The sequence below is a fragment of the Eptesicus fuscus genome, chromosome 8 (genome assembly GCF_027574615.1).
Source record: "Eptesicus fuscus isolate TK198812 chromosome 8, DD_ASM_mEF_20220401, whole genome shotgun sequence".
Taxonomy (NCBI): Eukaryota; Metazoa; Chordata; class Mammalia; order Chiroptera; family Vespertilionidae; genus Eptesicus; species Eptesicus fuscus.
In genome coordinates this window covers 86656929-86681256 of record NC_072480.1, presented here as the reverse complement: position 1 = coordinate 86681256, position 24328 = coordinate 86656929, and the positions used below count along the sequence as shown (strand labels likewise).

General features: G+C 39.5%; 1 protein-coding gene across 1 annotated transcript in view; it reads left to right on the top strand.

Moving 5' to 3' along the window:
* The window catches only part of WRN (WRN RecQ like helicase), a 98170-nt gene extending 86742 nt beyond the window's left edge, over window positions 1–11428 (top strand). Inside the window, exons 32-34 of the mRNA XM_054720061.1 lie at window positions 4377–4591; window positions 7691–7780; window positions 10703–11428. Coding sequence (XP_054576036.1) covers window positions 4377–4591; window positions 7691–7780; window positions 10703–10822 — 425 coding nt within the window. The 3' untranslated portion in view covers window positions 10823–11428. The remainder of the gene's footprint in view (window positions 1–4376; window positions 4592–7690; window positions 7781–10702) is intronic.
* Window positions 11429–24328: the final 12900 nt, after the last annotated feature.

The following is a 24328-nucleotide window of genomic DNA, read 5'->3' as shown; positions in this document are numbered from 1 at the left end:
CAACATCTATTTTATTCGGCTGTGGAGAAGAATAGAAGGGCTGCTAATTTGCTTTCTAAATCATATAGTTGTAAAGTTGTTGAATTTTTTATTTGGAAAGGAAATTGGAAATCATTATATTTTCATTTTCTTACTGGCATCCTGTTGCAGAGATAGGAATTTGAGGCCTAGAGGATTGCAAATTGTTTTACATTCTCGTCAAGGTTAATGACAGAGCAAGCTTTCCTTTTTACTAGACCATGTCAAAGTTGTGCTGCCATCTCTTTGAAAGAAAGAAATAAGCAGTTTCTAATCCTGGTAGAGGATTTGGGTTTATAAACCTCTAATTGATGAGTAAAATAAATAAATTATATTTGGTTTATTATATTTGTATGTCTTGTATCTTTAAATATCCTCTATCTAGGACCTTCTACATTCTGAGTTTAAAATTTTCAATTTTCTTATAACTTTTAAAATTAAGAAATATTAAAATCCAGCAGATGTATAAACATGGAAAATTCTCTATAATTGCACAGCCTGATTCAACAAATATTAGGGACATGAGAAAAACATTTGTAATCATTAGTGACTATGACAGTAGTTAAAACATTTGTCTTTACCATTGTATACTTATTGCAAATAAATTTTCATTCAGAAAATATTAAAGTGAAATTCAAAGAACAGTGCAGAATACTTTTGAACACGTTTCATTTTTCTGTCAATATACCATATGTAGGTTGTACATATAATATGAAAAAGTATATTATTATAGTTTACTGCCAAAGCCAAAGTTGAGATTGCAAGAAACATGGACTCTAAATTTTATTACCTTTGATTGTACTTTTATAGTCTGTAAGATATCATTTATCAGTGTGAGATTTTACTTTTGAAATCTTGTTTTTCCTTGATAAAAACTATTTGTTCTTTTATTCGAAAATGTGTTATAAATTATAAGAAATGAGGATGTACATAGTATGTTAATTATTCAGAGATGTTATTTTGACCTTTTATTTAACTGTAGCTATATTTTATAATTGGGTATTTTAATGAACAAGTTTGATTGGCATTTAAATTTTATACAATCCTGAATTGAGAATTTTCTATATTTTATTATGGCATAATCTTATACCTAAAAATAGAGTATTGAATTGATAAATTACATCTAATTTGCTATGTAGATTTTTGTCTTTCTAAATATTTTAAATGAATTCCATACCTTGTTATTCTTTTAGTTTTATCATGTTTATATAATTTTAAGCTGCTGCTTTTATGGAGTTGAGATTCTAACTATGCTTAATAATAAATTAAGCAAGACATTTAATGAGGTGCCTGGATAATATTTTGAATAATTTCATTCTCCCATTCTTTATGTGCATGTGCTTGGAAATTAGGGCTGGCTTCCCAGGGACCTGCAACAAAAGCAGGGGTAATATGATCTCTTTTAAAGCAACGAAGGAGTGCAGCCAGTGCTTATTATTTCACTCTCCAGTAGATATTCTTAACACTTAGCTGCTGGGAAAATTAGGGCAGAATAATATGCATCTTTACAGCTAGATGCCACTTATTTGCATATGTATATTGTAGGATGACTTTAAGATAAAAAATTTAAAGAGTACTTATAAGAAATGAGTAGGTAAATATATAAATTTTCTAATTATATCTTGAAATTATATTCTAAGTACAGTATAACACCTGTACGTTTATTAAATCACTAATAGTTTTATACCATAGGCAAATGTTTATATATAATTTATGAAAAAAGATACATTCTTATTTTAGAAATAGTTTCAAATGGAATAAAATATCTTATTTTTTCTTTTTAAAATAATTCATTTAGCCAATAATGATATGATCGTACAAGATTGTGTCGTTGTATCCCCCAAAATGGTTTCTACGTTTTACATTTATAGTATGATGAGACTAAGGATATACTAGTATAGTTTGTTTATTCAATATTTATTTATTTTACATATGTGTCCTTATCCCCCCATTGCCCCCCCAATCCCCGTCGTGCCCTCACCCCCCTAGTGTCTGTGTCCATTGGTTATGCTTATATGCAAGCATACAAGTCCTTTGGTTGATCTCTCTCCCTTCCCCCCACCCTCCCCTGCCTTTCCTCTGAGGTTTGACAGTCTGATCGATGCTTCTCTGTCTCTGGATCTGTTTTTGTTCATCAGTTTATGTTGTTCATTATATTCCACAAATGAGTGAGACCATGTAATATTTATCTTTCTCTGACTGACTTATTTCACTTAGCATAATGCTCTCCAGGTCCATCCGTGCTGTTGCATATGGTACGAGTTCCAAACGGAGGCATGTTTATTGAATATTTAAATATCCACAGAAGAAAATTTAGTACAATGTAGTGTATTAGTTGGCTAGGGTATGGGAAAATTGGAATGGTTTTTCTAGAGCAGCACTATCCAAAAGGAAATATAACATGAGCCAAATATATAATTTTAAATTTTCTGTGGCTACATTTAAAAAGTAAAAATAAATAGATGTAATTAATTTTAATAATATGATTTAATTAACCCAATATATTAAAAATGCTGTCATTTCAACATATAATGAATATAAAAATTGTTAATGAGGTTTTTTTGTACTAAGCCTCTGAAACCAGATAGGTATTTTATATTCATAATATATCTCAATTCTGATGCTAAATTTTAATTTTAAATATTTAGTCTGTATAAAGCTTTGATAAAATTCACATTTGAATAAAGTAAATGAAGATACCCAGTTTGTTCCAAACATATTTAAAAATATCAGTTTTAAATTTAATTTAATTTTTGGCTTTCAATCAAGCTTTTAATGAAAAAGTTATAAAATAACAGTTTCTCATCGCTGTAAAATAAGATTCCATGCTTCTGAATAGAGAAATCAGTTATTGATGAATTGCTTTCTTATGACACTTGAGGGCTGCATACTTGCATTAGAATTACTTAAAATTAAAAATTTGAGTTCATCAGCCATATTAGCCATATTCCCAAGTGCTCAGTAACTGTGGCTAGTAGTTTGGTATTGACAACAGAGTTAACAGAGGTAGTTTGGCAATATGTATCAAAGGTTACAACTTTTGAACTAGCAACCCCACTTCTGAGATTCTGGAAAGTTGGAAAGATATTTGTAATATAATGTTCATCAGAACTATTTTTTTTCCAAAGAAAAATTGAAGACAAATGGAAGAGAACTCTAAGTAAATTATGATAGATAAATACAAAAGAAGATGATTTAAAAAATGATGAAGTAGTAAGATTGGCAGAATTTCAGTGGTATTAGCATGATATGATGAAGAGACAAATAAAATTTTAGTTTGGTTGATAGATATTATAGTCACATTGCTGATTTAGAGGTAATCTTATATTTCCAAGGTTGTGATTAGCATCAGTTTTACATTTTAAAGCTTTAAAGTTAGAAACAGTATAAGCCAAATAATTAGATAGACGACTATCCTAATATGTATTAGCTGTGTTATCTTCTCTTCCTGACTTTTTTTTTTTAATCTGCAGTTTTATTTGGGAAGTCCTGTCCTGGGGTAGCAAGATACGAACTTTGGAAGGAAGGAAAATATAAACCTGCAAACTGTAGTAATTTAAAGACCACCTTTTCAGAGTGTCATTTAAAAATACTTGGTGTCTGGCTGTTAATTTGAATTGGGTGTCAGAAATGTGTGATACCAGTTTTATAAATCACAGGAAGAGGAGGGAATAGGCTCTAAGCTGGAGAATTGCAGAGGAATGTGATGTTGGAAGGAAGTCCTTGAAACATCAATAGTGGTCTGTAAGGCATCGCTACATAATTTGTAAAGGTGTGAAGAGACTGACACAGTCTGAATCAGTTCTGTTGAATTACAAAAATTAAAAATTCCTTGATTCTGAAAATAAGATACACCTTTTCCAGGAAACTAATTTAGTTACTAAAGTGCATTTTAAATAATTCAGGTGTTTTGTTATGCTACCAAATCGATTGAAAGGATCATTTTATTGGCATCTTATTTACAGGTATGGTTAGCTTCTATTTTAAGAACAAATTATTTTCAGCACATTAACTTGTAACTGATATTTGGAATTCGAAGCATACATAATTCCTTTAGAAACAGTTCTGGGAATGGTGGCCTTTCTTCCCAGACAGTGTGAAACATAATTTATGCAGCGTCCATGACACTGCCCGGATTTTGGATCTTGGAGGTAGAGGGTGTAGGTGCTGCAGGAGTGAGGGACACATTTCACCCCATTTCTGCTCTGTAGGACTGGTGGCATTTGAAAGAGGAACATTTTCTTTGGCCACCCTCCTCCTTTTTTTCCTCCAAAATATTTCACTCTTTCCAGCTCATGGGTTTTCGAAAATGTTCTGTGTATTTTATTTTTAAATCTTATTTTTTTCATCTTTTACAGAGTTGCATAAAATTAAACTCATTAGAATGTTTGTTCCTGAAAACATTGACACGTACCTTATCCATATGGCAATTGAAATCCTGGGAAAAGATTGTGACAACAGACTGTTATGCCAACCTTCATGTGATTCCAACAAGAAGAGATGTTTTCCCAACTCTGAAGCGAGCTGTTCAGGTCCTAAGAGAAGCAAGGAAGAAGTAGGCCCTGATACCAAGGTGTGAATCATATGACGAACTTTCATAAAATACAAGTTTGTTCAACTTGCATATTCTAACACTTGAATGCTATGTTTTTTAAACTGTCATAAATTCTGATATAAGGTTACTTTTTAAATCTGTGTGCTCTATTTCCGTTGCTTTTCATCACTCTGAGCTGAGAAAAGTAATTTCTTACATGACAAAAGGTGAATATAGTCCTTTTTTTTTTTAGCTTATTGTGTAGAGTATTAAATTAAATTTTTTTCTCTACCTCATATTATATAGCCTAGAAATTATCTATCTTTTATAGGTAATTAATACTGGCTTTAAGCATATGACAGTTTATGTGATTAATGAAAATGAAAACAAATTCTAGTATAAATGCCTCCCAGACTGGTGTGTGTTTCATTCTCTCATTCATCCGCTCAGGTACAGGATAATCACGGTTCCTAGTCCTGAGCGTATGCCAGGGCACTTTTTGCATAATCAGAGAAAGACCATGAATTTAGTATTATTTTAGGTGGCACATTTTATTAAAAAATGTTTTGAAAATTATTTCTCTGTGTCTGGTGTGAGAAAAATTCTTTGGCAATTTGACTCTATTAGATGATGGTATACATTTGAAAGTTTGGCCTTCAGTATCTTCCAGGCCGAAAATTACAGGACTCCATGTGTGTTTGTGAAAACTAATAATTAACTAAAAATTATTTTAGTTCCTAGATGATAAATTCAGCATGGTTGTAGATGGTTACTAATATTTATATTGGAGAATTAGGAGCTCCATTTCAGTTCTAAGGTGATATTTATAGGTGAAAGTATAGGTTGGGTGATATTAGTGAAATTTGGCTTCTATGCCAGTCTTTTATTTCTGAAATCTATACCAGGTGCCTAAGACCTTATTTTTCTCCAACTTCTACTTATCAATACAGAAAAAAAGTGTAATTTTCTTGAATATTGAGATACATTTATATAAAGTATTATTTTAACCACACATCAGCATTTTGGTTTTCCTCTATTGAAATAACATCAGGTACTAAGAACAGAGTGGGGAGACTTTGCGGGGGGCGGGGGGTAGATTTAGCCTTTTTTTTCCCGTTTGGGGGCTGGGAAGTAGATTAAGAGGTGAGTGAGCCAGCCAAAGTATTTTTTCTTTCATCTACCTCCTGCTATGGAAAACTACTCCAGTACTGTCTATCAGAGTTCTAGTTTCAGGGTCTTTCAAATATTAATATTCATTGTCTCTGCTGACTTGGTTGTATCCCTTCGTGTATTTCTTCTTATAATTCTGAGGCTTCTGATAGAGAATAATGTTAGAAGATTTAGGTTTTTTTTTTAGTTGGTGCATTGTTAAATTTACAACTGTTGTGATTATTGTTAAGATAGAGGCCCAGTCGTGCCTATGTTTAAAGGAGGAAGATTATGTCTTGATATGTGGTAGCTGTGAATTAATATACAGAGGTACACAGTGGGTTCTTTAAATATGTAAATATTTTATTTCAGGAAGTTTTCTGATAGTTTTTAAGATTTTGTTTATTTCAGGAAACTTTTTTAAAATTTTACTTCTCATTTCTAATTCTCTCTTGAGCTCTTCTTCACTCAGTTTTGAGTTTTTCTGATTTATGAAGTTCTTTCATGTTTTGAATTATTTTCTTAATGTTTTTCAGCTCATTTTGAGAAGTTTTATTCTGTGTCTTAGAAAGTCTTTCTGGTGTCTGGGATATGACCATAATACTTTTCTGTTGCTCCTTGTCATGTGAAATGAATGTTCCTGCACGTTCAAAAGAAGGCATGGCTCAGGATAGTTTTCCAGGTTCACAGAGCAGTCCCTTCTGTTGTTCTTGTGTAATGTTCAAAATATGGAAACTTGGCTTAGGGGGCACCCTCCTCTGCCACTTTCACCTGGGCTTTGTCTTCCCTGTGTCTCTGCGAGGCCTGTCCTGCTTGGTTTTTAGTTCACCCCAGCAGTTCCCGCGCGTGCGGGGCCTTCTCCGGGAAGGCCGCCTTGCCTGGTCAGGAGCGTTCTCAGGAGCCAGCTGCTGGAGCCACTCCAAGGGCTACTGTGGACCCCTTTCGGCCACCCGCAAAAGCCCTCCCACTTTCAGATGCTGCTCTCTGTTAATCTGTCTTGTTTTCCAGTAGACTGGGGTTCTCCTGTTCTCAGGCACCTCGCTGCTTCCCTCTGCTTTCTCCCAATCAGATGCTGTACGAGGCAGGTCTATGGCTTGTCTTTACATGGTACAGCTTCGGTTTCCTGAGGATACCTTTCAGCTTTCTTTATTGTAAAAGTAGATGATGAATTTTTGTTTTTCATATCTAGTTCTATCTGATTTAGTGCTGGGATTCAGAGAAATTTAAAATACTATGCTACTGTTTCTAGCATCTTCCTAGCACCCTCTCCTCCTGCATCTCTTTTTTCCTTCTTCTTTTTCCTGACTTCCAGAAGAGAGAGACAGAGAGACAGAGAGAGAGAGAGAGAGAGAGAATTTCCTGCCCTGCCACTGAGTTTCATTATAAATTAAAATATACAGTATTATTTGCAAACTATTTTAAGATACTCATAAAAATTCCTCATAAGTAATATTACTACAATCATTGTTAAAATTCAATACCTCAGAATAATAATTTTCTTTTTAAATTAAATTTATTGGGGGTGACATTGGCTAATAAAATTATATAGGTTTTAAGAGTACAATTCTATAATACATCGTCTATATATTTATTGTGTTTTCACAACCCAAAGTCAGATCTCCTTCCATCACCATATATTGACCCCTTTTACCCACTATTACATCCTCCCCCGTGTCCCTCTGGAACCACCATACTGTTGCCTGTGTCCATGAGTTTTTGTTTGTCTGTTTGTTGCTTTCAATTTTACATCCCATATATGAGCGAAATTATATAGTTCTTGACTTTTTCCATCTGACTTATTTCATTTAGCATGATATTCTCAAGATCCATCCATGTTGTCACAAATGGCAGTATTTCAATAAGAATTTTCTTAAGCTTTACTTTGTTAGGCATAGTGTTTTTTAAGAAAATAGTGCATGCTGTAACTATTTTGTATGCCATAAAAATGTTAAAGATTGATGGGAAATATCCTGTGATTGTTCTCTGCAGGAGAAGAGTCACAGAAATGCACTAACTTCTTGGAGTCAGCCATCCAGTGATCCAGAAATAGAAGATTTATTTACAGATTCTCAGTTACAGGTAAAATTGATTAGTGAAATAGTTTTTGTGACAAATACATTAGGCTTGATAACTAATATGTTTAGATATATCTTTGTTTTATATGAATTGAAATACAATATAGATATTTCTCTATTTGCTTATATATACACTAGAGGCCCAGTGCATGATTGAATCATGCACGTGCAGGCCGCTGAGGGGGGCTGCTGCGGACACCTGGCTACCCTGCCGTTGAGGGGCGCAGCTGGGTGTCCGCGGCAGGCCCCCTCAGTGGCCGCGGATCTGGCCGTTGAGAGGCACAGGGGGTGGGAGCCCCGCCCCCTGCGCCTCTGAACAGCAGGGTAGCCCCCCTCAGTGGCAGCGGATCCGTGCCTCTCAATGGCCGGATAGGTCACCCCGAGTCCCGCCCCCCAGCCTCCCGCCACCCAATCGTGGGCGTAGCGGAGTGATGGTAATTTGCATGTTACTCTATTGTTAGATAGGATGTGCACATAAAATCAGCAGATGAGTTAATGTTTTGTATGCTCAACTTAATGATAATAGTTTGTTAATAGAATTTAGAGTATCAAGAAGATGTAAGTGTCACCTTTAATTGTAATTATGATTGCTGGGAAGTTTAGTCTTCTACTGATGAAGGACGTCATCTCTGACAGACATTGTTTCTGGTAGGTGAGCTAGACTTCATAATTAAAATTTCCCCAGATACTTATTGTTGAGACTCAAAAGATACAAACACTGTAAGCAAGCTTCCTCTTTTTCTCGTTGAAATGAAATTATTATTATACTTATAGAAAAAATGCTGAAGATCATATTCTACGGAAATGTTACAGAAGATAAAAGACTTCAAATATTAGCTACCAATTAATGAGTGTCATGAATAAATCAGAATGTCTTTTGATGTTTTGCATTTATTCTCACTTTATTCTCCAAATAATCTAGTAAAGTTATGTACTGCTATTCTCATTTCCGTGTGAAGAAATAGAGGCTTAAAGAACATTTATAAGGTCATTCATTTAGCAAAGTGACTCCATTAGAACTTAAACTAGTTCTGTCTGGGTTCAAAGTTCCTGCATATCCCATGGTATTTGGGTACAACAAGACTTCAGGTTTTTTCCTCCTAGATTTCATGCTATGTTTTAGTGTTTGGCTTTGTTATAATCTTAACTGTTCTCCTTCTTCTAAATGCACTCAGGGGCCTAACTCTAATTGTAAGCAACTGTAGTTGTCTACAAGGGATGTTGATAGGAAGGTATTTTGGGAATAATAAATATTTCTGTGCCAATTTTATGTCTACCCAAAGCTTTTTATCTGTGCTACTTTATATCCCTAATATTTATTATCTGTAAGGCAAACATTATAGTAAATCTAATAATCTCTTCTCCTGGTCATCTCTTCCCTGTGAGGAAATAAGTGCTCAGGAGAAAAGGTACTATATTAAACAGATTTTTTTTTTTTTACTTTTAGCTTTTGCAAAAATGTGAATAGTCCTTTCTTCCACACTTGATTTCTTTAATTAAGTTGGAACAGCTAACAGATTTTACTATTTTCATTTTTACTTACTTATATATTTATTTTATCCTCACCTGAGGATACGACCTTTATTGATTTTTAGAGAGAGAAAGGGAGAGGGAGAGAGAATCATTGATGTGAGAGAGAAACATCAATCAGTTGCTTCCCTCACACTACCCAATTGGAGATCGAACCCGAGACCTGGGTATGTACCCTGACTGGGAATTGAATCCACAGCCTTTTGGTGTACGGGATGACACTCCAACCAATTGAGCCATACCAGCCAGAGCAGTTTTTACCTTTTTAAATATAGGCTTTAGAGTTCTTTTGCCAAGTATCTTTTACTCCCCCCACCACCATCCTTAAATATTTAGAAATCATTTTTTAAACATAGAAAACATAATAAAATAGTAAGCTGTTAATGTACAATATGTAGGTATAGTCTTCATGTTTTAAATGGAATAAATCATACTTTTGTACCTTTGGCTAGCAGACATTATAACTGAGATGAGGCCACCATATCATAAAGTCCTTCAAATAGTTCTGATAACTAAACTAACTCTGCCGGATTCCACAGTGTACCAATGGTAGGATGATTTCTCTGTCATGTCCTCAAACTAAGATAACACAGGTTAATACAATTTTAGGCTTATGGAACACTTACCTACTTAAAACTTATTTTTTTCATGTGTGGATTGTTTAGTGCACAATCACTGTCTTTGGTTCTTAAAACAATTTTTCTTCAGGGAATTTTAGGATTCTGAGGCTTCATTTGGTGCATGGGCCCCTAAAATTGTGCAAAGTATTGTACATGGATACGTTTGTCTTCTTTTTTTTCTTCTTCTCAGAAGTGGATTTCTGGTTTTCAGTAGATTCTCAAAAGTCTATGAAATTAAAAAAATTTAAATTTATTCAGCAAATTTATTTGAGTATCTTCTATGTCTCAGTAACTCTGCAAGAGACTGAAGGTGACTGAACCATTCTTCTACTCCATCTACCATTGTACGTGTAGAAGTTACATGCTTTTCAGATGCCTAATATAACTGGGTGTGTGCATGCGTGTTTGTGCACACATGTACCCAAGCAGATATATTCCTCAGAGCATTAAATTCGCCATTTTGGTCACCCCAAAGCACATACACTGTGGGACCTAGACCTGAAATGATACCTAGTTTTTTCCTTCCCAAGTGAGTGTCTGTACTTGAGTGTCTAAGCATACACCACAGGATGGCAAGTAAATTGCCTAAAGCAATGATATAGTGATCTTGTATCTCTTTATTTACTTTTTGATCCAGAAATAAATTGTATAGATTTCACTATTTTGTTTTATTTGGCAAGGGAAGGGTAATGGCTGTATATTTAGTAATCTGTGTTAGTTTTGTTTCTGATACATTTTCAACAGTAAAAATTTCCTTTTCTGTTTCTTTCTTATAGACTTCATCTGAAACCTCACAGAGAAAATTACCTGAGTGGTTTGCCAAAGGAAATGAGACTTTAGCTGTTACCAGCAAGAAATCAATGGCCAAAACAAAAAAGAAGGGTCTTTTTAGTTAAAATGGCAGCTGCCAGAAGAATTATGTTTGTCTTGCTGTATTACAAGAGAGGTACTGTATTTTATTTCTGAAAAGAGTGGGAAATAATATTTAAGCTTAAAAATTATTTAATCTCAAAGTAAAATTCATCTATTCACTAATCAGCTGTCATCTTAAAACAGCCTTGTGTAATTTCCATAAAATCGAGTCTTCTGAGTACGTCATAGAATGCTGAGTTTCCTTTAAGATTGCTTTAAGAAATTGTTATTGCCCAGTTTTCCAATTATTTTATATCAGCAGTATATTTGGAAAATGTAATTTGTGTGATATGATACAGATAACAGATTAGTAGTTGTCTGGTGATAATGTGTGTGATGTAAAACATTCCTGTATTACCCAGATTCTGTCTTGTACATGAGGAAAACAGTGATTTTACAAATTGCCTTTACTCTCTTTAGCCAGTACTCCTCTACACATTGTTAAATGGACCAGAGCTGTGAAAATGAAACATTTTGGGTTCCATGTAAATAGGGAAAAAGAATATAACAAAAGAGACCATTTGTACTAGAAAACTTCATTTTCTACAAAATTTCTATTATTTTTTAATTAATAAACTTTAAAAATGTTATTCATACTGAATGTTATGAAGAGTATATGTAAATCTATTTTAAGCCTTCGTTTACTTAATAACATTATTTTTTGAGGGTGTCATCTAAAAATCTGTTAATGTCATACATATAACTTAAATATCTGAAACCCATACTCTTGACTCTGATATGGGTAAACCATAATTAATATAGTTTTAAGCAGTTTATCATATGGCCTTAATTGACTTTGGTAAATACAAATAACTGTTGTTAATAAAGAAGAAATATAAGCATGATTGTTTCAGAAAAACGAAAAAAAGAAAAATCACCAATAGTCCCACCAGTTAACCCCTTTTATGACATTTGCCGTAACTTTTTATAGTCACTTCTTTTGTAAGTTTGTTACATGAATAATATAAGAAAGAATTTTCTTTGTAAAGCATTCAAGCTACACTTAAAACATAAACGTCCCCACAGTCCTGCTTCCTCACATGCATTTCCAGCCTTTACCAGAAGGTAACTTCTATCATATATGTGACATGGGGTTCTCTAGTCATTTCTTCTGCATTTACATGCTTTTGCATTTGTATCTGTACATAGTCTTTTTTTTTAAACTAATGAGATCATGCTATAAGTAATTTTCTGCAACAAACTTTTGTACTTAATATATCATGAAGATCTTTCCATGTCAGTACATATTGATCTCATTGTTTTTTTACAGTAACATAATATTCTCTTCTATCCTATAATTTATATAATCACTTTTCTATTGGTCATTTCTATTTGAACAGTTTTGCCATTGAATAATCTTCCACAGAATCTGTTTTGTGGCTTTATGTGGTACAGGAATTCTCTGAATGTGGTCTGCAGACTGTTTGGAGTCCCTAAGACCCTCTCAGGGAGGGGGTCTTCAAAGCTAAACTATTTTCATAATACCAAGATGTTATCTGCCTTTTGTATTATGTTGATATTTGCAGTGAGGGTACAAAGTAATAGGGAGTAAAACCACTGGTATTTTAGTGCAGCGATCACCAACTGGTGGTCCGCGGACCACTGGTCGTCTGTGAGGTCCAAAAGGTTGGCAACCGCTGTTTTAGTGCAAAGCAAGGCAATGGTACCGAATTATTGATTGTATTGATTCTTAGTCCTTTTCAGTGTTCTGTGTGATGAAATGCCAGTATACATAAAGCTCTCCAGCTGACAAAGCATGATGGTCATCTCCAGAAAAAGCACTCCTTCGATTGTTTGAGTTGTCCCCATGGAACACCTCTTTTATTGAAAAGAATGACTGACGGAAAACTGATTAGTCAGACGTGGGTGTTCGGTGGACATTTCCTGAAAACTGAGCAAAGTCATCCTCTCACTTCAAGGAAAACTGCTGATTATTTGTCTCCAATGATAAAATTGGAGAGTTCTAGTGAAATTTATAATTTTGAAAAACTTGTGTCTGTTACCAGGAGTTTGACAGCTTCCCATACCATAACACAGACTCTTTTAATGAGATGGAAAGGGTTAATTTTTTAAAACATTATTGATTTTTGGCAACATTTAGAGGATCTGCATAACTCAGAGAACCAATATTTTCTGAATGATTAATACATCGACATATATAAAAGTTTAAGTGACCATTAGGATGGAACGACCGGTTGCTATGATGTGCACTGACCACCAGGGGGCAGACGCTCAACACAGGAGCTGCCCCTAGTCCACAGGCCCTGATTGCCAATGGGGCCGCTGGCCACCGACCTGGTCCCTCCCCCCAGCTGGCAGGTCCTGATCGCTCGATCAGGGCCAGGCCCCAGGCTGGGACAGGGAACTGGGGGTGGGTGGCGGCAGACACAGGCGGCGCGGGAAAGAGGAGTGGGGGAGGCAGGGAACCTGATTGGTCCTGATCACCGGCCAGGCCTAGGGACCCCACCCATGCACGAATCTCTTTTTACCGGGCCTCTAATGTCTTATAATTCATGCATGGGCAAAATATCCATTCAGAGTGCACAGTGGACCAAAGGATTTTAACATAGCACAGTAAGAAACTAACACTTGTCCAGTTTGGATATAGTTTCAAAGAATAATGTCTTCAATTATCTGGAAAGGTTATGAAAATACTTCTTTTTTTACCAACCACATACCTGTTTGAGATCAAACTTTCTTCATAAACTTTGGCCAACACAGCATATCGAAACAGATTGAATGAAGAAGCAGATCTGAGAATCCAGACACTTCTGTTAAACCTGACGACGATGTCACTTTTCTCACTATTGGGAGTGGGATTTCCAAAAACTGTATTGATGTTAACATGTAATACTGCTATTTTTAAACAAATTAATGTTTTTAAATTTTTTCTCAGTCTTAATTTCTAAAAATGTAAATACTGATAGCTTTTACCTACATTAACAAAAGCTCTTCGGGGTTCTTAATAATTTTTGAGGATATAATAGGGTCCTGAGATTTAGGAGGTTGAAAACTGTGTATATGGTATTTAATTATACAGAAGACATCTATGAATTATTTAACTAATTTCATGTTGGACATTAAAGTTGCTTCCAGTTTTTCTGCTATTTTAAGTACAACTTTGAAATGAAATATGGACTAGTTTCGCACCAAATACCAGAAGGAGAGAGAGAATGCATTTTGTTGTGGACTTGATGCCTTCCCGGCATACATGGTCCTTGGTTTCTGTTTGGGTTGTTGCAGGAGAATAATTCTGGCCTCGATATGCGATGGCACCTACAACCTCATCTGAGCTAGTCTTTGGCAACAGCCTTTGGATCTGGGGTGGGCACGTGTCCTCAGCTGCTCCAATCAGAGTGAACCTCGGGATTTTTATGGAAATGCTAAAACAAATGTGCGCTTTCCCCTGCTGTTACTAATGAGGAAAGAAGTGCGAACCTTGGGAGCATGGGAGGAGTTTTAGGATCGTGCGGAATCATCCTTTAGTGAAGCTGACTCTGAGGTAGGCAGGGTGGAAACATGGCACAAACTCAGGCTGCTGGTGTGATGTCTGGGCTCCTAGTTCAAGCCTTTCCTAAAATCAGGCATAACTTAGGATATTTCAGATACATGGGGCATCAACTTCTCTTCACCTTGTTAAATCTGTTTCCATGAGGGTTTTTTGTTTTACTTCCAGTTGTGTGCAGTTGTCACAACAGTACATCATGTGGTTGATAGAAAGGCTCTCCAACAGACCCAGAAGACAAAGTTTCTTTATTGGCGAAGGATATGGAATCTCAGAGAGAGTTCTGCAAAGTGGATGACAAAGCACATGCCCCTGGGCAGAGGCAGAGGTTCCAAGATCTCCCAAGTTCTCATTTTTCATGAGTTCCCCTGTGATTTTTGTATCCTCCCCTCTCCAGGCTGTGCCCCCTCTCCAACAGCAGAGTGTGTTTTGGAAGCTCTGCCATATGGACCTGCCTGATCACCAGGTGCAGGTAACTGGTTCAAAATGATCACAGCACATTATAGAGTATTTGCTGTAAGGACAGATGGACTGAATTTGAGTTTCCCAGAGATGGCACCATTCTTCAGTAGTCACAGGCCGCAAGTCTCTGTCTCAGGTTCATTCCTGTAAACAAGGAATTTCTGAATATCTCATGCTGTCTCCTCCAGAAAGTATTAATTACTTTATCTTCGTGTTGTCAGGCGAATCTCTGACCGTTGTTTAGAATACAAAAACACTGTGGTCCCACCAGATGGTTAAAATAACAGACTAGAAGATTTTTCCTGTTCAAAGAGGCTGTGATAGAATTAACCAAGAGCATGAAAGATCCCGTGGAATGACCTTGAAGTCATTTTAGAGCTAAATATACTGTAGGAATAATAAAGGTTAGCTATCCTCACACTTCGCCTATAGGAATGTGACAGGGGCAGCCCCATTGTAATCAGAAGGCTGTTAGTGGTTTGGCTAATGAAAGGGGAGTTAAGTAATTCTGACATTTAAGGGCACAGGGCTAAATTTCTCAGAGTACCAAAGTAACTTATTTTTCACTTAATGAAGGGTGCAAAGGGATGGGCATCCCAGAAGCTTTTAAGGGAACTTTTTAAGACAGCTTAGTTGGAATAATAAAATATTTGGAAGTTGATGTAATATTCTGTTTCATGAATCGGTATCTGTTAAGACAGTCTTACAATTTCTGAATATAAATTACTTTTCATTTCTTCAAATATAAATTACTTTTCTTCATTTCATTTCATTGTAGCTGATTAAGGGCAGGGATATTTACGCGGGGGAGTGCTGAACGTGCAAGGCAGTGAAGAAGGAGGCAGGAGAAAAAGGCGCCTGCTGGAACTCCGTAAGCCTTAGAGAAGATGTGGGGCTTATCAAGCCCCCAGGCCCTCTTTGTCTTAGGCCCTAATGGGGGCACTTTATTATTTTTATTGATTCACTTGAATTTTATACAGTTTTAAAGCATCCAGCAAGAACCTGCCAGTTTCTTTATTTTAAAAAATGTTTTAATAAATTTATTGCGGCGACACTGGTCAGTAAAACTACATAGGTTTCAAGTATACAATTCCATGATATGTCATCTGTACATTGCATTAAGAAAGCAACACATGAACAAAAAAGACAGTTTCTTTTGTTCCTTTGGCTCATTTTCATGCTGGGAGTAACTAAAGGAACATTTACTTCACTGGCTCAAGAGCACCATCTACTGGTTGATGCTGGTAATTCAGGTTATATGGTGCACAGGAAACCAGATCATTGGTTTCTGGTTGTGGGTTCAGGTCTGTGGCTAATGTGTCAAGGTGTTAAAGGAGAGAGAGGTGTTTACTCTGGGCCAGTTTCTGTGAGCCACATAGAAGCTGGGCTCTGTGCATTCATTTATAGAGCAGCAGGGATTTAAGTCTAAGTCTGTCAGCCAGTTCCTATATGCTGGGCATAACAGGATTTATTTCTCTTGTCTTCCTTGGACCTATACTGAGATCTTCCTTGGACCTATACTGAGAAAATTCCGTGGCTCCCTACAGTTTAAAAAGGAGCTTCTTAAACATTTTTTTTTTTTTCTTTTCACCCATCCTACACCCCAACAGAGAACTCATTACATCTGGTCTCCAAACCTCGATTCTAAGTGTCTTGGAGATGGAATTGAATTCCTGTAGAGAGCATCTCTGAAGCCTCTGCTAAGTACCATACTGCTTACCACCCTACATGGGACCCACCTTCAGGCCACCATCCCCATCTGTGATAACCGTAGTCCCAGGATAACCGCGTGTTATGAGCTGAATTGGGTCTCCTGCCTTCCCCAAGTACATATGTTGAAGTCCTAACCCCCAGCGCCTCAGAAACTGTTTTTGAATATAGGATTTTTAAAGGGGAAATTAAATTAAAATGCGGATATTAGGGTGTTCTTATTAGAAGAGCAGAGTAGGACACAGACACTTGCAAAGAAAGACCAGGTGAAGGCACAGGGAGAAGACGGCCGTCCACAAGTCAAGAGGAGAGACCCCAGAAGAATCCGAACCTTCTGACACCTCGATCTTGGATTCCAAATGTCTTTTGTGTAAACCACCCAGTCTGGTACTGTGTGACAGCCCCAGCAAACAAAGACACCTTGAGTCTTTCATTGTTTAAACTTATCCTGTAGAACTGGGTAAACCATCTTCCCTTGTACACCAGTTGGAGTGGAATTTATTCACACAGGAGGACTTGAAGAGCCGCCTGGGCTTTCCTAAGGATTTCAGCAGGCGGTGTGTATTCATGTGTAGGGGGTTACACGGTACACTCCACGGCCAGTAAACCTACCTGGATATTCTTGTTCTTCCCAAAGTCTCCTTTAGGCCGTTACATCACTGGGGGTACCCTCATGCTGTGTCCAGCTTTAAGGCTCCTTTCCTTCCTCCCCACCCTAATTTCTCCCGAGAACTTCAGGTTCTTCCCCCTGAGCGGCATGGGCCCTCACTCTCTTTTCGGTTTTGATTGTAGGCACAAGCCAGGCCCTTGGCGGGAACTCACCTTCTGCCTCCAGACTTATCATGACATTGACTCAAGGAGAAAGTCAGTGCTTCCCTCCAGAGGATTCCTGATGAATACTATTACCTCTGCCTCTTCACACATGTGCGCAGACAAAGCTCTCCTTTGGGAAAGGGGTGACGGGGTGTTCTATCTAATTCCGACTTCCTGCAAGGGCTTCCATGAGGCCATCTGGATGGCTTTGAAGTGTGTTCCCCACAGTGGGAGACACAGGGACTGGGTCTGACACCTGCATAGGAGCCCAGAGGGACTGAAGCTGCTGTGGTGGCAGAGCCAGGAGAGGTGCTTGTGCTGGGAGCAGCCTGCTCGCCTGGAATTCGTCAGGGCCCAGGGTGTGTGACTTTCCTGTGGACACACATGGACCAAGTGGGAGGGAGACCTGGTGGGTGGTCTTCTCAGGGCCTGTTGTGCAGGGTTGACTGGTGGAGTGAGGGAAAGTCGGCACGAGGAGGCTGGTAACACTGCCTCTGGATGCCGAAGGGTTGAAGAAGGCCCCCGGGTCATGGGAACCTTGAGGACCTTCTGAAGAACCTAGAAAGCACCACCACAAGTCATGTGTAGCTTGCAGTCAGACCTGTGTGGGAATACTCGTGATGCAAGAATCCCATACCTCCTCACTCATTGCCATCCCCTTCCACCCCAGGAGGGGTCTGAAATGACAGTTTCTCTGCAAGGAAGAAGTAGCTAGGAGAGAGCAGAGGGCAGAGCTACACACCCACTCCCCACTTCTGAACTGAAGCCAGCAAAAGTGGAAGGACAGAGAAAATACAACACGGAGCTAAATCTGGGAACTTCCACTAATATAGGACTAAGTACTTCAGCTTTTGAATTGATGCTTTTTTAAAAAGTGACCAAAGGGTATTTTATATCTTCCAGGAGTTCAGAAGGTCATGTGTCCTGCACCCAGCCCCATGCTCACCGTGGGTGCCCAGCACCTTCATGCTCTCTGTCTTCCTAGAATGCCCTCCATCCAGTGAAACCTGGTTCTCTCCTCAAGGCCCAGCTCAGGGTCACTCCACCAAGAAGCTTTCATGGATCCACCCAAGTAGAGACTTTTTTTTTTTTTTAAATTTCAGAGAGGAAGTGAGAGGAAGAGAGAAACATCCGTGATGAGAGAGAATCATTGATCGTGATGAGAGAGAATCATTGATTGGCTGCCTCCCGCAGGCCCCACCCTGGGGATTGAGCCTGCAACCCAGGCATATGCCCTGACCAGGAATGAAACCTTGACCTCTTGGTTCATAGGTTGACACTCAGCCACTGAGCCACGCAGCTGGGCCCAAGTGGAGACTTTCGCTGACCGCTCTACATCCTCTCAGCACCTTATTAAATTATTCGTTTAGTACAACATAGACTGCACCTAGAATTTCCCAGAAGTCTATGCTAAGCAGAAATAGGGTAATTTTCTAACCCTGAAACAAACCAGTTCTCGCTTTTGCATCGATGTCAGTCTCTCTGTGCTCCCCAGAAAAGGAGAGAAATATCACTTCAAAACCTGATGGAAAAGAAAATTAAATTCTTAGCCCTGGGGCCTGTGGAATCGTGAACTGTCACCTTCGCTGCCATCCCAGCAGGGGCCACACCCTCCACGGCTGGTGCGTTTAGGAAGCTGAAGCACAGCTGAAGTGATACGTTTTTATTTACCCTTCCTGCCAGCTGCGCGCTGTCAATTTATTCCTGTGGTTTCTGAAGGGCTGCGATCTGATGCTTCCCTCTGCTCTGAGAGCCCCTTCCTGCCAAGTGATGCCTGCCTGGGGATGCATACTACTGCAAAAAATGGAGCCAGTCACAGAAACAGGTCACAGAGAAATTTAGGACCTTGTTGAGGTGGAGAAGTCACTAAATTGGAGACACCATGACTCTGAAATCTCAGGGTCCCAGAATGTTGCTGGAACTGGGGTTTTGCTTTGTATAATACTTTATGGTGGCTGGGGAATGTCTGTCTAAGCAAACCCTTTTTTTTTTTAATCTATGGGAATAACAACATTATTGTCATCTTTTATTTATTTTTTCATTTTCATCTTCTTTTAGAGAAAAGAAGATGGGCTGCATTTAGAGGTGTTGGTGTCATCCCCAGTTGAGGCAGCCTCAATGATGGTGTTAGAAACACAGTTTAGTTAAGAAGAAAAGGAAATTATGAAGTGTGTTCCCTCTCACCAATCCTTCCCATTTACCCAGTGAAAACTTCAAGCATATTCTTGGCTAAATGGTTCAACTTTATCAATTTCTTCAATGAAATTTCCAATTCATGAATGTAAAAAATACTTCAATGGCTTAATAACAAAATGAACGTTCCTCAGCAAACAGGAGGATTTTCTAAGACCAAAATAAAGAAAAACAAAAGGAAACAGAAACCTCTCCAGAAAGGACAACAATGAACAACTTGGTATGAAAAACTAATATGTAATTGGGTTCTGAGTACTGATGGCCTATCATAGTTATTTTTAACTAGAGGCCCGGTGCACAAAATTCATGCAAGGGGGGGTGTGTGTCCCTCAGCCCAGCCTGCATCTTCTCCAATCTGGGACCCCTCGAGGGATATCTGACTGCCTGTTTAGGCCCTAAATGGGCAGTCAGACATCCTTCTCACAATCCAGGACTGCTGGCTCCTAAATGCTTGCCCGCCTGCCTGCCTGATTGCCCCTAACCACTTCTGCCTGTCAGCCTGCTCAGCCCCTAACCACTCCCCTGCCAGCCTGATCGACCCCCAACTGCTCCCCTGCCGGCCCGATTGCCCCTAACTGCCCTCCCCTGCTGGCCTGGTCACCCCTAACTGCCCTCCCTTGCCAGCCTGGTTGCCCCTAACTGCCCTCCCCTGACAGCCTGGTCACCCCCAACTGCCCTCCCATGCTGGCCTGGTCGCCCCCAACTGCCCTCCCCTGCTGGCCATCTTGTGGCGGCCATCTTGTGTCCACATGGGAGCGGCTATCTTTGACTACATGGGGGCAGCCATCTTGTGTGTTGGAGTGACGGTCAATTTGCATATTACTCTTATTATATGGGATCATTCCACATAGTATTTCTAGGCATTTATGGGCTGAACTCCAAACAGTAAAATGAAGAGGAAGAAGCAAGCCTGTTGCATAACAAGGATTATATTTCATAGCATCCTTCCTGTAAGTGTGGTTTGGTTCAGGTTACCCCAGTTTTAGCTAAATTTATGTAAGAATGACATCTTAAAAATTATTATATGGATTAACTGTATTGCTAGTCAAAAAAGCAAGTTTCCCAAACCTGCCTTAACCTGTAAAAGTTTTCAGCTATCTGGGTCAGAGGAGGCCGAGGTTGCTGGATGTCTTGCTAAGAGACCTGTTAAAAAAAGTAGAAAAATGAAAATCTCACGGTAGTTTACTTTTGGAGTAAATGTATGCTTACCATTCTGAGGGGATCTTTCAGTGCAAGAAAGAGAATTTTCTAGTACACTATGTAGAAAATCTAAAAGATGCATTTTTTGGGGGGTGGGGAGGGCTCTTCGACCTTTGAAAATATCCCGTTTTCTCCCACAGATGGGGTACAGTTTTCTGCAGGAGAAACATTTTGAAAATAATGCTCCTGTATATGAAGTTTCAAAGCTAGTTCTGAACTATTAAACTTTTTTTCTGCATTGAACACTTTGTTATAAAGAGCAAGTCACTTGAAAAATAGATGCCTCCTTTTCACAGTCTCACTTTGAGTGTAAATGGAAAAGATTGCTTTCAGCTCCCACTACTCAGTTATCTGTGGTGTCACTCTCCCTGGCTTTGTCTCTCACCCACTTTATTTTAAGTGGGAGGGTTCAGTTTCAGTGCATGACTTGTGTCTTTCTGTAGATTATTTGCTAGAAGTGCTGGGGAGGAAATGTGATAAAGCTTTACTATGTGTGAACACCACATCCATTTGCGGCTAGGGTTCAAGGTCTGCGCACAAACGGATACACTAGACAAGAAATATAAATTTAGAATGCATGGGGAGCCAGGTGGAGACCTTACTCTCTGTCGGAGAAGCTCTCTGACTTTTCGGTCTCCTTTGCTTTTATTTACTAGAATACACATTTGCCATTTAGCAAAGCAAACAGGCATATCAATGGTCAAGTTTGGTAAACAATAAAAGGATTATCAGGTTAGGGGATTGCCTTCAGCCATTCAGCCAGCAGCAGGCGATATGCTGATTTTCAGCCCTGTTGAATATCAAAGTCCATTAGCCTTCTAAAGGACTTCTTGCATAATTATGCTAACGACTCGTTGGTCTTAGCCTCCAGCAACTATATTCTCCAGGACAACACTGGGAGGTAGAATGGTGTTTATTCTCCAACTAGTAGCCCATTTGCAGGAAGAATCCTGCAAGCGGCTGCTGCGGCCGCGTGCGCTGCTGCTGCTGCCACCACCGTTGCAGCCACTGCGCCTGCACCCTCACGCCGCTGCTGCCTGCCCCACTCCGCCCCACCCCGCCCCACCCCGCCTGGGCTTTCCCTCTGGCAGCCACCTTGCTTTCCGCTTTTCCTCCCTCTTCCTTCTAAGTTGTCTTCAGTCTTTACTCCTCCCTCCCTCAGCTTATGCAAATTAACCGCCATCCTTGTTGGATAATTTGCATACTCGCCCTGATTGGCTGGTGGGCGTGGCGTTGGCTGGTGGGCGTGTCTTGGTCGTAGCAAAGGTGCGGTCAATTTGCATATTACTATTTTATTAGGTAGGATATGAAATCAGCCTTGGTAGGTGGGGAGAGGGGCATATGACCCTGATTTCAGGTAGGACACTGGGGCAGCATCTTCCCCCTTTTCAGCCTTTAAAAAATTTTATAGATTGATTGATTTTTAAAGAGAGACATCGATTTGTCGTTCCACTTATTTATGCATTCATTGGTTGATTCTTGTATGTGCCCTGACCTGGGATCAAACCCACACCTTGGTGTATCAGGACAATGCTCTAACCCACTGGTCAGAGCCTTCAGTCTTATTTTGCTTTTTCTTTCTTTTTAAAAAAATATATTTTTATTGATTTCAGAGAGGAAGGGAGAGATAGAAACATCAATGAGAGAGAATCATTGATCGGCTGCCTCCTGCATGCCCCCATTGGAGGTTGAGCCTGCAACCCAGGCATGTGCCCTGCCCGGGAATCCAACCGTGACCTTCTGGTTCATAGGTCAACACTCAACCACTGAGCAACACCAGCCAGGGGCTTATTTTGCTTTTTCATTCTCCTTTCCTCCTTTCTCCTCCCTCCTGCCTTCCCTCTACTGCCCTTCCTTCCATTTTGTTGCCCCTCCCCCTCCTCCACATGGGACTTTCTGGACCTCTTTCCAGAGTTGGCTGGAGTTCAAGGGAGAGGCCCCTGGCTCAGGGATCACATGATTTAAACCTAGAACAGATAGAGATGCTGCTCTTAAATCCAACGGAACGTACTGAGGGTTCCATGCTCTGGTCTATTTCCAGTTCCGGAACCAACTCTCACGCATTTCCACTGGTGTCTCAAGGAAATCACAAAATCTGAGGTTTCAATGAGGATCAAGCTGGGACACAGCAATAAGCCACCTGGACACCCCACTGCCTCTGACATTTCTGGGTACAGATTTCTAACGGTTCCCTGACCCCGAAGATTGTCACATCAGCATACAGGGGCTGCTCCCCATCGGCTCAACTGTTTCTTCGTTTCTAAATGTATCAGCACCAGGAATCAGCACTTTAAAACACCTTTTTTTCTTTTATTGTTAGTAGTTTCTGAGGAGTGATTTCTAGAGCTTTTGCTCCCTAACTAAGCATGGTATTTTCCGTACATTAATATGCTCTACACTTATTTTCTGGCGTCAGTGCCATAATGCCGATTCCTCTTTATGGGGAAGGACTCGTCCCCCAAGTGCTGGGACCGCAGCCAGAAGACAGCCTTCAGCTCCCTCTGGAGATTGCCCAGGGCTGTTCTTGGGGGCAGGCCGCAGTACTGGCCGGTTTCTGAGGGAATGCAAGGCCAGCTGCCCTTACTGCAGCACCAACTCAGGGGCCGCTCCAGCTTCTCTGTGCCCCATGGAAAGGGACATCAACCCTTCATTGGGAGAGGATTAATTGATACTGAAGAAAATACCTTTAATCATATATAAATGCTTAACAGCTGAAGAAAAAGAAAGCGCGGGGAACCAGTTTCCATTAGAAGAGGGATTGGCAGGAGGCAATTTGAAGTGGTTCCAAAGGTGACAGTTTGACTTGAAAGCTGTGCAATCAGGGGAGGGGTTTGACAGTGAGGAGCCTTTAAGAGCCACCATCCATCTGGGAGTGCGGCTTTCCTGAGGGGGGCCTGCTGGACTATCCATCCATGTAGAATCAGCTTGTAGAATTGATTCCTTAAAGCGTTGTAGCAAATTATGAGACTGGCTTGCTGCCTTACTGTGCTGAGGAGGCAGGTACTTTGTAGCAAATTGGAAGGGAGATTTTAAGAGAAAAGAAACTGCTACTGACAGCTGACAACCAAGTTAGAGACAGAAGGACTATTTGACATAACAGGTGACTCCGGAGGACACTAATCCTATTGGATCAGGCTCCATCCCATGACCTCATTTAACGGAAATTTCTTCCCTGAAGCTCTATCTCTAAATATTGGGGATTAGGGCTTCAACATGGGAATTTTTGTGTGTGTGGTTTTTTTTTGCAGGGGGCAGGGGGAACAAACAGTCCATAAGTAGAAGGACTTGCCCCTGTGCCATCTGGGCTTCTACAGGGCATGCACCCAGAAGAGAAATGTCCCCTTAAATGTTTTTATTCCTCCATTGGTAATACTGGCTAATGACCAGTAAGAATCCTTCCTGCCTGTTTCAGGGGCTAGGTCCTGAGGGTGGAGGATGCAGGGGTCTCCTGAGGACCCTTGAATGCTGCGACTTCCTGGTAAAGCAGGCTTATTGTCCAACTCAGCTCTCCAGTTTATTATGTCTGATTCCCTTTGCTCCCTTCCTTTATTAATACTAACTAGCTACCTATGCTAACAAAAGTAGAGGTTGTATTTCTCAATAATCT